Genomic DNA, 13,989 nt, shown 5'->3' on the forward strand with positions numbered 1-13,989 from the left:
AGCTTTTAATTGGAATTGATGAAAATTCCTCTTTCTGCAAAAAAAAATAAATTACCTGGCAAAACATAACATAATTTAATTATTTAGCAGACAGCATACGTGTTTGCCAAGACCAATTTTAAAAAAAGACGACATGAGCAAGAACAAGTCTTGAACAAGACAGAGTTAATGCTATTAACATCTTGGTTTTCAGGGACTGCCAAATTGCGCTGGATTAATTCATTTACTTAAACGCCTTACTACAACACTGATGCCTCGCCATCTGCTTATTACTAAGAGATTATAGTTCTAAACCAGACACACATGCATAGCAGGCACAAAAAACTAACATTAAGAACGTTGGAATATCTTCTTACATTTGGGGCAACACTAGACACATGGATAAAATAATTAAAAATGTTATGTTATATGGTCTGGTTATACCAAGTATAAAAGTGTACAATTACTGAATTAGGGTTGAAATGTTCCAATTAAAAATATAATGAATATCCTATATAAACACAGTCTGCTTCCTATGTTTGTTTGGATTGTGTGCTTTCAACACACTGACAAAACTAGACAATTAGGTTGTTCAAGGCCTGGGAGTTCTTGTGATAAACCATTGTCTCAATTGCTTCTACCTTCCACATTTCCATTTACTTAACATCTGTTTATTGTTGAGGGTAGTGTATACCTGAAAAAATACACACAGTATGTAACATACTAAAATCAGCATTGTTAGGGCAAGTAATTTTAAACTCGGATCCTTCTCTCTGCTAGTCTGCCTTTAGTCTGTTTTGGTGTTTCACTTGTTTTGGACCTCATTGACGTAGGTGAGACACCAGGTGACACTGTCCTTAAAAACTTACTGCAGTAAAAAAAGAAAATCACTCCCCCAAAGATGAAACTTTTTAGGTTTCACAGTAACCTGACAAAGTGGGATATGTGCACAAAATTTAGTTTAGTTTAGATCAAGATTGTGGAGAGAAAGAGGAGAGAGAGCGAGAAGTTGGGAGCATACACTGATACAGTGTGTTGCCGCACTCACCACGTGGCGATCCACCTCAGGATTCCAGATTAGGACCCGTGCACAGCCATGCAATGGGTGACACCTCAGCACCGCAATACTTCAAATGAAGTGGAACAGTGTGAGGTTTTTGTTTTTTTTTGTTTTTTATACAGTGGCTAGTGTGTAAATCCTGCCACCATTCCCCACGTTTGCCCTGCAAGTTAGAGGACCTGCTTGCTGGGCTTGATGCAGGTTAAAATCATACCCAGGATGGAGCAATTGCAGGATAAGGGGCCTTGCTCAAGGGCCCAACAGAGTGGAATAACTTCTGGTATTTACAAGTTTCACTACTGGTTTTTAAGGGATCTGAACTGGTAACCTTCCGACTACCGGCACAGATCCCTAGCCTCACAGCCACCACTCCACCTTGTGGAATTTGTTTGTGGAATTGTATAAAAGACAAACACAAAAGCAGTTGGCCCATATTGAGTTCATATATGAGACAATTAATACCTTTCTATTGTTTTACGGCACACTAAATTCTATACAAGAATATCCATGCCGGTTATGTTGGCATGGCAGCAATTATAAACAGACTATGTAACCAAAAAAAGTGTCAGTTTAAAAATCAAGGACAGCATAGCGTGACTCAGCACTTAGATGACTGAGCACAATACTTAAAGTTGAAGTCAGAAGTTTATATACACTCAAGGTGAATTCTTTTAAACTCACTTTATAACCCTCCACAGATTTTATACTAACAAACTATAAATTTGGTATATCGTTTAAAGCATCTACTTTGTGCAGAGCAAAAGTTATTTTTTCCAATAATGTTCACTGACAAGAGTAATTTACTTTGTATTGACTATATCGCAATTCCAGTGGGTCACAAGTTTACATACACTTTTGTTAATATTTGGTAGTATTGCCATTAAATTGTTGAGTCAAATGTTTTGGGTGGCCTTTACAAGATTCTTACAATAAGTTGCTGGAATTGCTGTTGCTGTCTGACTTCAGCTGTATGAGAAAATGAGTAAAATCAGGAGATTATGTCTAAAGAAAGAAGCACAGTTAGTTTCACAATGAGCAAGTAGAGGAGTTCAGTTACCTCAGGCTCTTGTTCCTCAGAAAAGTCCTTGTGATAATTGTGAGACTGACCAATTGATTAATGAAGCAGTGGAAGTTCTTTAGCATTACATAAAATTGTGTTATTAAGAAGCAATGGAGTCCTCAGATAAAGCTTTCAACTTGACAATCACTGTCCTTTAAATAAGATTCCTATGCAGTGTAGCTCTCAACAAGACACATGAGAAGTTGATAAGTAAGTGTGTGAGGGAGAAAGAATTTCTTTTTTACAGTTCAGAGATTATTCTACTCATTTAAAAATAAGGTGATAGCAGAAGCTTCATGGATCTGTTTGAAATGTTACCAAGTGAGTGAAACAAAGGCAGATGATGATAGTGACACCAAAGATACTGAATGCTTTCAAATTTAATGACAAAGGGGTACAGTGTTCTTTTAAGTCTTTGGGATATTTACTGTATGACATTGTGTAATGCCCAAGAGGAAGTGGATGGCCAAAACTGGCCTAGGGCAGCAGAAGTTTGACTTTGTCTGTTACAACCAACTCTTTATTTCTTCTGCGAATGTTGTTTATTGGAGAATTAACTTTGCTTCATTGGCAACTGGCCATACCTAAATTACAATGTTAGAGGATTTTAGTTTTTCATGACATAACTTGTATGTTTATGTATAGAAATGTTGAAGAGCTCTGTACAAAAATGTAAATTGACTTAAGAGATTGGTGTATGGGGGCGTTTGAACAGAACAGACCAGACCCTAGCGGAAACTGCAGCTGGCACAATAATTTCTGTGTGTTAAAATACTGGCAATGGATAAAACAAATAAATAAATCACAAAAGTCTCTGAATGGCAACACACTATTCTAATATATTAACTTTAAAAACTGTTTTTCCCACTTAAATTTGCCTGTTACAAATCATTGAATAATTATGATACACTTATTTCAATCTGCAAATAATGTATTCTATTGCTGTAGCAGTTCTGCATTATTATCATCCAAGACTTTATTTATTTAGGGTACACATTCAATTTGATTAAATGTCTCAGTTGATACAGTGTTGAAATCAGTTTTTTTTTCACATATTATTTAGAACCTTAATCCATCTCACATTTTATTATTAGTATATAATTTATTCTCCTATAAGCATCAATAGTTCCTTACCCTAATCTACTACAGATTTAACAAACACCTTTTAAATATTACTTTTGTGAAGTCCTTCAGTCTAAGAATTAAGAAGCTTCTGACATAATAAAGTATTTACCTGACCTTGTTAAAAAAAAAGTATTTTTCCCCAAGTGCATATTTTTGCAATTTGTATTACAAAAAGTGATTTTCCTTTTTGTAGAGCTAAAATATTTAATCTCAGAAAAGAGTGCTCATTATCCATATTAAGGCCTAAACTAAAGTCTCTCTACACCGTTTACCAGCAGTGATTGATCATAAGCTAATGCATGATGTATCATTTCCAGTTGGTGAAAATCTTTTTTCTAAGCTTCCTGACACACAAAGAATTATCAATTCATTATCTATAGGTAATCTTTGAAATAAAGAAGAAAGAATTATTAGTAATATTTTAACTCACCGGTATGGGGTAAAAAGAGGAGTGCTTGGATTCTTCTTCATATTTGCCTTCAGCTCCTGCACCAGATTCCACAGATTTCGAAGTTGTGTTCTTGCCGACACCCATTTCTGTTAGAACCAATGTGTGCCAACTAGTTTCAGACTTCAGAGTAATAATACCAGAAATGAACAACTGATGCTTTGTTGTTGTTTGTTTTTCCTATAGGATTCTGTATATACGCCAGGGCTCTCTTTTGGCTGTCCTATTTGTGCACAAAAAATCTGAAGATGCTGAGTGCCAACTGTTGCATGGTCCGGCACTTTAAGTGTTGCTTGTTGTAAATGAACAGCCCTACAAAACACAAAAAAGAGCATTAAAACCCAAAACATACACAAATTTATTTCTTACCAGTGATAAATTTATAAGTCTCTTTCCACCCACTTTTCCTGGTTAGGTATCTACACACTCTTCCAACAAATTCACATGTATGTTTAAATTTGGAATGCAAATTTGAATCACGTCATAATTGATAGTCAACCACCTCTAACTGATTAACAGCTAATTTCTAAAAACTGACATTCTGCTTAACAACACTGAAAATAACACAATATGAATTTCCTAAATAAAATTTCATTTATGTTCTATGCATGTAAGAATTATTTTCAGCATTGAGAACGTTACATGTTTTATCCCTTCATTACTGTAAAGGGTTTTTGCCATTTTTTTAAGAAATACAAAGATATTGATGTGTCATTCCGGCCGCTAAACAATCACTTCAATGGCACAGATGCTCCTGTTCTATACTCAGGTAGCCTCCACATTGTTGAGATGCATTTTATATCCATCAATGTTTGCAATTTGCAGTCTATCAGCAAAACATACTATGGAGAACAGATTCAGACTAGTGGGTGAATGAGCAGGCCACCATGCATGCATTTTCATAAAGGCATACAACCACTTTGCCTACAACTCCCTGTACTTCTACATGGTAGCAGTTAGCTTCTTGGCAAAGCGGTTAGATGCACGTCAATCTGGAACATCTTACGCCTGTAGTATAATTAATTTCAGTTTTCAATCTTACATCTCTCAGTTGTTAGAACAGTGCAACGGTTGGTTGTGACTGCAAGCTTACATTACTGGCTGCGGATAGCTTTTGTGTCTGTTAGTTTAAATATTTACACAACTCGTGATAGGACCTCTAGATGGATTGTGGTATCCTGGCTAAAGATGATTGATAAGCTGTTGAAAGCCTTTGCCATGACCCACTCTGTATGATAACAAGTATCTTGTTCTGTTAACCAGAACGCACTCAAAATCTGATTTTCTCTGTCAAACTTCTAGGTTTCTGCAGTCTGATCTCACAAACAGCATGTTTCTTTTGTGTGTGGTAGTGAGCTATTGATTTATTTTTTTATTGCAGCATACTACTATACAATTTGTTACCAAGTTTACCACTTGAAATGTTTCAACCCGAGCACCATTTAGCATGCTTCCTTTGTGGCTCTACAGCTAAACAGTCTGTTGAATAGCTTATAGAACACCCTCATTTTGTATAGTTAAGTGACCAATATTTAACCAAATAAGTAACCAAATTTCAATTAATCATATAAACAGTAAGTTTATTAAGTTAATTGAATCAAAGTTAAATACTAGTATATCTAGTTTAAATATAGGAAAGTATGGTCTGTAAATGACTAGTACAAAAATCCAGTAAAAGCTGACCACACTGATACAAACCAGGCGGGTTGTTTCTCATCTCCACTCTCTAGCAATGAAAAAGGGCTACACAGCCAAAAGGCAGTAAATACCTTACGAAACATCAAATTCACTGATGTCAAGAAAGCCAAATACTCCAAATTATCAGCAGGCCTAAGTCTATTAAACAACAATTTTCTTCTTTAATACTTGAAGTCGGATTGAGGTGACCCTCTTTGTCCACTGGTATCTACTTCAAATCAAAAGTATTAAGCCAAGGGCTACTGATTATGACCATACCAATCCAGGTTCTTAAATATGGAGCCGCACTTAAGGAGAGACTACGATAAACTGAAAAAAACAAATTTTCAGAGGACAAAGCTCTATATCTGGAGTCGAACTACTTTTAGCCAGTACTTGTCTATTTCTGAAATTTACTCCAATTCCATCTCAGACTGGTTCAGTTGCCAAAATCTAGAATTCTTAATCTCACATGATTAACACCACATGATTATAACCCTTGGCTTACATGCTTTACCTAACAATTGGTGCAATTAAACAGAGACTTATGTGACTTCTTGAGCATGTATTATATGTGTCACTAAGCCACCAGACACTTACCTCACATGTCACTTTCTGGCAATGCTCCATTGCTTTACTGTTATGGGAAAGGTACTCATAATTACAATGTCAGCCAAGATGGAAGTCTGTTCTTGGTTTGCTCTTTATCTTACCCCTCCTTCAAGACTGCTTTGCCAAGATCAATCCTAATAAGAGCACAAGGCTTCAAGCAACTTAACTTTATGGATTCCTAGATCATACAAGCTTGTCCACCATGCCAAGATCATGACCTTAAGAGTAGAATGCATTGGACTTGTGGAATCACACTCTTATGTGTTATTGTAATCTCGCAATTTGTAAAAAGTATTCACTGAAATGGATAGCAAATTCCTCTATCACATCAATTTACACAATTATTTACTGAATATGAAAGCATTAGCACTTTCTTCTCTTATTTGATGCTAATTATTTTATTGTGTACACTAATTGATTATATCTGCCTGAAGAAGGGGCCCAAGTTGCCTCAAAAGCTTGCATACTGTAATCTTTTTAGTTAGCCAATACAATGTTGTGACAGACGACTGGGGACCTTGCCCCATCGGGACGCCTTGAGAGTTGAAGGATAGGGAAAGAGGCAATACCTTCCCTAGGACACAAGAAGGCATTCCCCCTGGTGTGCATCAGGGCCACAGGACAGGAGCTTGGAAGCTCACACCAGTTGGTTGGGTACTGTGGCCACCGCCAGGGGGGGCTTGGACAGTCCCAGAGCCTTGGACCAGGAAGTGCTGCAGTAGATTCATCAGGTTGCACCAGAAGCACATCCAGGTGCAACATCAAAGGGGCCGCCACACTCCATTCGAGGAGCCGGAGTCAGGAGACAGAGAACAGAGCTTGCGGGAGAGGAGTAGAGGTGGCAGGAGAAGATAAAAGGAAAGAAAGTAAAAGAAAAGCACTGTGAGTTTATTGTGGCGATTGGTATACTGTATATTGTGTGTGCAGACGAAACAAAAATTAAAAGTGTGTGTTCTGGGCATTGGTAGTCTGCGTCTCTGATGGTGGTACGGGTTGGCATCTTCCACAAGGTGTCATTTTGCTTGACTTCTCACTACATCCATTATAACACCCTAGTACTGTGTACACTAAAAATACAAACAGTTCTTAACATATACAACAAAACTGTGCTGCTTAATTAAAGATTGTGTTTCTCCAATACATTTCATTGAAAATGTGGGGAGAAATGACATTTTTATTTTTAACATCAAAAAACAAAACACTGATATAGAGACTGTCTTCGTGGTCATCTTGTTGGTTCCCAACTACCACTAAAAAGTGTCCAATTTACATTAAACATTCTATGGAAGGTTAACTTATTGAAGCTTAATGGTAAGTCCTACATACAAAATACTAGGCTAAATCACAGCTAATGCACATATCCAGTATGGATATCTGTGAATAAAAATACAACATTTAACAATATTCTCTTTGTGACCCACGGACTAATGTGATGAACTCCAAATCATAAAATTGAATGTTCACATATCACAACTCAATGAATGGGAGACCCTACTCAATGTACTTCATTGCCAGAAATTAGGGGAGAAAATAAAGCGCATTGCTACAAGACATACTGTGTTGTAGACATGTTTTACAGATTGGTGTACAATAATTAAATAAAATAACAGACTAATAATAACGTAATGTAAATTTGTGTGTTTTTCATGCATTTACTTTTGTTTCTTTCCATTTGAAAGGGTCCTAAAGACATACTGCTTTATCATCAAACCTTAAATCTAGGTCAGAGACTATGGGCCAAAGCCTCGGCTAGCAGGTTTGGCTGGATGATGGTTCATATGGGACTAACTTTGAGTCATCAGATAACCTAACCTGAATGTATGGGGAAGTGCCTGGAGAAACAGCCACATAGACATTTAGAACAGGTTAGCTCCATACAGGCAACAACAGGCTGAGATTTAGACTCAAGACTCTGCAGCTACACGTATAAAATATTATTGTTTGACTTTGACTGCAGCACCTTTCAAATGAAACATTATTGAAATGTGCTTTACATCAAGAATATAATTTATAGACACACATATACATAAACTTGTTTTCTACATACCCTTTGTTACAACTGAAGCATTGGAAAGTTAAGTAAAGAGATTTGTATTGTTAAGAAATTGCTTCAGGGGTGACAGATTCACAGATATCTACAGCAACCTGCAAACATCCTCTAGAAGCCAGGGTTTAAATTGTATCAAAAAGCCATGTCACACCACTAATCTTTTCCAGCAATTTTCAATCACATTTTCATAATGCAAATGAGTCAGAAGCACTCATGGCACACTCCCATGACCACCAGTCTTTTAGTTTGACATATATTACAACTCAGTTTTCAACTCGCCTCAACAAAATCAAACAAGTTTGACTTTGTCTCAAGTCACTGAGGTGGACTTGTGTGCAGGTCAGAGATTATAAACAATGTGTACTCACCAGGAAGTACACTGCATACAGTGCAGCTATGTGGAATACGGAACAGAAGTGTTTTTTTAACCTGACAAAAGAAGTGATTTGTCGGGCTGATGATACCACAAGAGAATAGAAAAAAAAGGGCCAAGATTGCAGCTAAATGCATCACAATTGCAAAGCCTTCACACAAGCACTGTCTCCATCAGGCTGCACATTATTGGCTGTCACAAAAAGAGGTAACCTCGTAATACTTTGGAAATGTGAAACTATGCTAGAAAGTCATCACACAATTATGTAATTATGTAATTTGACATACTCTGTCAATCATGAATAATCCACTGCATCCACTGAACAGTGTCATCTCCAGGCAGAGGAGTAGCTTCAGTGACAGACTTTTGTCACTGTCTTGCTCCACTGACAGACTGAGGAGATCGTTCCTCCCCCACACTATGAGACTCTTCAATTCCACCCGAAGGAGTAAATGCTAACATTACTCAAAGTTATTGTCTGCTTTTTCATTTTTTCATTTTTATTACTATTTAATTTAATATTGTTTCTCTGTATCAGTATACTGCTGCTGGATTATGTGAATTTCCCCTTGGGATTAATAAAGTATCCATCTATCATTTCTAGTTGTGTAATCTGACATACTCTGGAGATGAGATTGGCATGTCCCCGGAGTAAAAAGCCATGTAAAGTGGCATCAGCTTTTGTATATTAGTTAAAATGTCAAAGTGGCTTCGTTATACTTGTTCAGTAATAGTAATGTACAAAATACTTTAATATCTTATGCCAATTGTGAGACAAACCTGCAGAAAGTGTCAATGCAATGCACATACAACCACCTCAGTGAGAAAGAGAAAAATATAATAACAGTTCAGAAGAAAAAAAAAACAGAATCACTAAGATGGTTAAAGGATCATCCCCTGTATCAGTACTTTGAAGAACCACCTATTGCTTTGATTAAAGCCATATATCTGTTGGGATACGTCTCTACCAACTGTGCACATTTATACTGTGCACTCTTCTTTACAGAAGTATTCAAGCTCCATCACATTGGATGGTGAGCATTGGTTGACTGCTTCAAAATTGCCATAGGCCTCTTGGTAGCATCTCTGACCAGTTTCCTCCTCGCTCTTTCATCCACTTTATAGGGAAAACCTCATACAGGGAGGGTCCTAGTAGTACCAAACACTTTCCAATTCTTGATTGTGGACTTTACTGTGCTAATAGGAATTGATAAAGCCATTGCATTTTTTTTGTATCCATCTCCTTACTTCTGCATGTCCAAAACTTTATCACTGAGATTTTTTGACAGTGCCTTGCCACACATAGTTGGTTTTGGCTTCAGTTGCACTTCCAAGCACCAGAATATTCCGGAATAGCTGTTTTTATGCTAAACTAATTAAAATGATACCAATTGACCACAGGAAACCAGTTAGCTTGGTGTGCAATGGAGAAGGTGGTTAGTTACATCGGATTGTGTTTATAAGTATTTTTTAAGAATGGGATGATCCTTTAACCATCTCAGTGATTCCGATTTTTTAAATTTTTTTTCTGAACTGTTGCTATTATATATTTTACTTTGCTTTTATATGTTGCACTGAGCAAATACATCTGAAAAAATATGCTTGTGTGTATCTTCAGTTCAGGGTATTAGGGTGTTGTACCGTGTTAGCCATTATGAATGTAGTGAGAAGTCAAACAAAATGACAGCTTTTATTAGCTAACTAAAAAGATTACAATATGCAAGCTTTCAAGGCAATTCAGGCCCCTTCTTCAGGCAAGAAGGTGCCTCAAAAGCTTCATTTTGCTTGACATCTCATTACATTCACTTGAAAATGAAATGGGTGAAAAGCAACAAAATGAGAATATTTTGATGGGGGTGATTCTTTTCTATACCCATTGTATTTACCCTAATTCTACATACCTTCTAGTTATACACTATATACTGTACAGCATATACCAGGGAAGGGCAAACTACAATTCACAGGCCCCATTCAGCCCATGAGCTTCTCAAAAATAAAAAACTAAAATATTTCAACCCTCGTGAAGTGTTTTCAGCAAAATGATACAAATCTTACGCCAGTTAACTGTAGTAAGTTATAATGCTGTGTCATACAAAAAAATAAGTGAACAAATCTGTATTGCTTAAGTGTTTTACCAGTGGTACCCAAGGACTTGAGAATCCTTGGGTACCGCTGGTTTGACATTGTGAGGAAGCATCAGTTACAGCACTATAGCAATGTTGCGCATTTCCCAGAGGGTGATCCAGCTCACAGGATCCTCATCTTTGAGGACCCGAGTGGTTGGACCAGGCCATAGGGACACCCACGTAACACCTGGCTACAGCAGATAGATGGTCATTTCCAAAGGGTGGGAATGGACCATGTGTCTGCCTGGTGGGTTGCCAAAAGGGATTCTGAGCTGTTTCGTTGTGTGATGGGCGTGGCAATGCGCTGTTCCTGTGCATGCTCCCTGACCTGACCTGTGTATGTTTTAGTGGCTCACTTTCCTTTACCTTGCTTGTGTATTTTTAAAGAATATGAATCTGCACATGAACAATTTTATCAATGATTGATTTGGTTGGCAGCACTCCCCCAGAAGACAGAACTTCAGGTGTGACTCCAGATTTGTTCACAAATCAAAACAAAGAGTGGCATTTACAAATGACAAAGAAGGATCTTAGAAAGAGATCCGATTTCCAGTAGTGGATCGATCAAAACAGGCCATTCCTATAGCAGCGTTTGATGAGGCAAGGAGTAAAATCCACTTACCAACACAAGCATCCTGACTGTGCTTTCAGGAAATGTATAACACATATACCAAAAAAAGCCTTGTTGTCATGTCAGAAGAGGAAGGTTATGGCTTTGCAGGTGAGCTGATTTCAAATCTGATATAACACTGTTAATTTTACTTTTTCTCCTTCTTCAAACTTTACAATAAATAATTTGAGTACACCACAACCAGCGAAACCTGTACATGTTCCCAATTGTAAGGATCAGTGTTCAAAACTGAATCAGATAAGCATCTCAGGTGGCATCCTTCATCATGAATTTGAATCTCAGTATCAGGAATTTATACACCATGAGACACACTTTGTAATTTTTTTCCCCCCATCTCCTTTTGCTCTTAATATGGATGAGGTTCCGGAAGTTGCGCAACTGGAAGTAACTCAACGCCAGGGGAATTGTGAACTTAAAAACAAGTTTTCCAAAGTGTCTTTGCTTGATTTCTACCAAATGTACATTTCTCTGGATTGGATTTCAAGGCTTTGCAAGCATGTGGTGCACATGGCATAATTATTTCACAAATGAAAATTACTAAAAGCAAGAATAAAAGCATACTCTACTAACACATACAAATCTTTGAAATGATAGTTGATCTTTGAAAATTAATAGCAACTCAGCTGATATGAATAGTCTGTACAAAAAACAGCAGTGTCATGTTCATAACTACAACAATGTCAAAGAGAAATCTCTTTACCTTATAATTGCTCTCTCATTGGTGTTCAAGCATTGTTCTTAATATTTTTTACTAAAACATTTTATAATTAAACCATTTTTTAGACCAACTATTTTTAAAGATATTGTTTCAGTACAAAGGCTGATTTTTGATAAGACAATACCAGGAAATTCTTCTCTCACACAAAGGAACTGTTTACACTTAAACAGCGATGTCAACAATGCTAACAAAACACACCTGCAGTAAGAACTAAATCAATGACACGTATTTGACTGGAGGACAACAACTTCACCATCAAACCTGACCATGCCTGGACACTAAGACCCAGTTTACATCAGGAAGGAAAGAGGAGAAGCTCACTGTGACCTTCTTATCTAGCCTATCAAACAGACTGAGTAGAAAACAAACACAGAGTACACAAGCCAGTAAGTGTCAGTTCAGCACTATTCTTAGAAAGTAAATGGTACCTTAAGGCTAATTACACACAAAGGCCTGCTTGGTGTTTCACTAGAATTAAGGCATTTTACAAGCTGCTCATATATCACGGCAGTACACACTGACTAGGACAGGTTTTACCTTTCGTCCCTATAAAGAGTTTTCAATGAAGACGTATGGGTTCTTTGAAATATTTACAATGTTATGGTACAGTGTGTAATCCAATAAATATGCCACTCCTCACTAATTTAATAACATATGTTTGAAGTGCAGCATTGGTATGTGAGAGAACCTATGGGGTGTTCTGTGTCTTTCCTTTATTTTGCATAAAGCCCTTAAATGTAGGGGATTCACAATCCCATATCTCATTACAATATTAACATGAGCGCCTGGGAAAATTAAAATGGTTAGTGCAAAGCACAGCACCATGACAAGGGAAATGAAATATTATTACTTTACACACAATTCCAAAACACATGCAAATATCTATACAAGTTCACCACATCTGAGCTGGTGTGGGATGGAAAACTAATAGCCCAGCAGTAACATGCATTCCCTGGTGACCTCACTAGGCACATGGCAGGTAAGCTCAAAACAGCAAGAGCTTCTTCCACTCTAACAAGACAGGCTGCTCATCTGGAACAGGTTCACCAGTGAAGATGAGAAGGTGCTTCCAGTACTGGGTGTCATCTTTTAGCAAATGTAACAGTAAGCGTGAATACTTAGCTTGACTTGACGGCCAAACACTTTGGATTTCTTTGGACCTATAGTGACTATAAAAATTATTCACCCCTTGGAAATGTACATATTTTACAGTTACACAACATTGAATCACTTTTTTTCTTCTTCCTCTTTGTTTATTCCCACTTGTATGTTGGCTCAATGTGTTTGATCAACCTTCTTCATACAGCTTAGTCCTGCACCTCCAGAAAAACATTTGGATTTTAGACTAACTTTACTACACTGATTTTTATAACTAAGATGGTTTGACTTTAGTCGTACACACTCAATTCTTTCCTAGTTAATATTGGCTGTACACTTTGCTGCTTTTCACCTGGTGCTCTGAATGTTTCCTCACCCAGAGATGCAAGACTAACTGGTGGCCATCTAGGAGTGCAGGTGCGTTTGTGCAGGATTGTGATCAGTGAGAGACTAAGTGTCATTTAAGGGAAGCTCCTTCTTTGTATCCAATAACACATGAATAAACTAGCTGCCTGTAATCCTGCTGATGGAAAATGCTGGTTCAGTCAAAGAATTGATGGATAGGCACTTCTAACTTTCTAAGTAAAGGCTTATTCAGCTGAAATCAGGTGACACACAAATACCCAAACGTCTAACATTTGATGCTCTTCCAATATAACTACACTCTGGAATACAAGAACTCTAAAGTCTGTAAAACTATTGTTGTAATTCAAGTACACAGTCCACACTAATCTAACTTAATGTCATCACTTTGTCTGTCAAGCATGTAACTAATGATTAGGAGAAGACACCTCTCTAAGTAATCACTAAGATTGAATTTATATAGAAGTCTACAGAAAATAAATAAAAATAAACAGATAAGACCCAGAAGAAAGTTCCCATGTATTATGTGATCTCAAAAGTTTCTTTGTTTATGACAAAAAAAAAAATCAAAATGGCACTGTTCCATATTATTGGGGTCTTATGACTAAGCAAAAAGACATCAAGAGGTTTTTTTTCCCCTTTTCTACACTCTTCCTCAGTCCTTTGCTG

At 37.1% G+C, this 13,989-nt stretch overlaps 1 protein-coding gene across 2 annotated transcripts in view; it reads right to left on the reverse strand.

The window, feature by feature from the left end:
• The window catches only part of slc23a2 (solute carrier family 23 member 2), a 138,587-nt gene that overhangs the window by 92,502 nt on the left and 32,096 nt on the right, over window positions 1-13,989 (reverse strand). For both annotated transcript variants that reach the window (XM_039768362.1, XM_039768363.1), the window contains exon 2: window positions 3,655-3,984. In XM_039768362.1, coding sequence (XP_039624296.1) covers window positions 3,655-3,759 — 105 coding nt within the window. In that variant the 5' untranslated portion in view covers window positions 3,760-3,984. The remainder of the gene's footprint in view (window positions 1-3,654; window positions 3,985-13,989) is intronic.

This window comes from Polypterus senegalus, chromosome 11, assembly GCF_016835505.1.
Source record: "Polypterus senegalus isolate Bchr_013 chromosome 11, ASM1683550v1, whole genome shotgun sequence".
In the NCBI taxonomy this organism is placed as follows: domain Eukaryota; kingdom Metazoa; phylum Chordata; class Cladistia; order Polypteriformes; family Polypteridae; genus Polypterus; species Polypterus senegalus.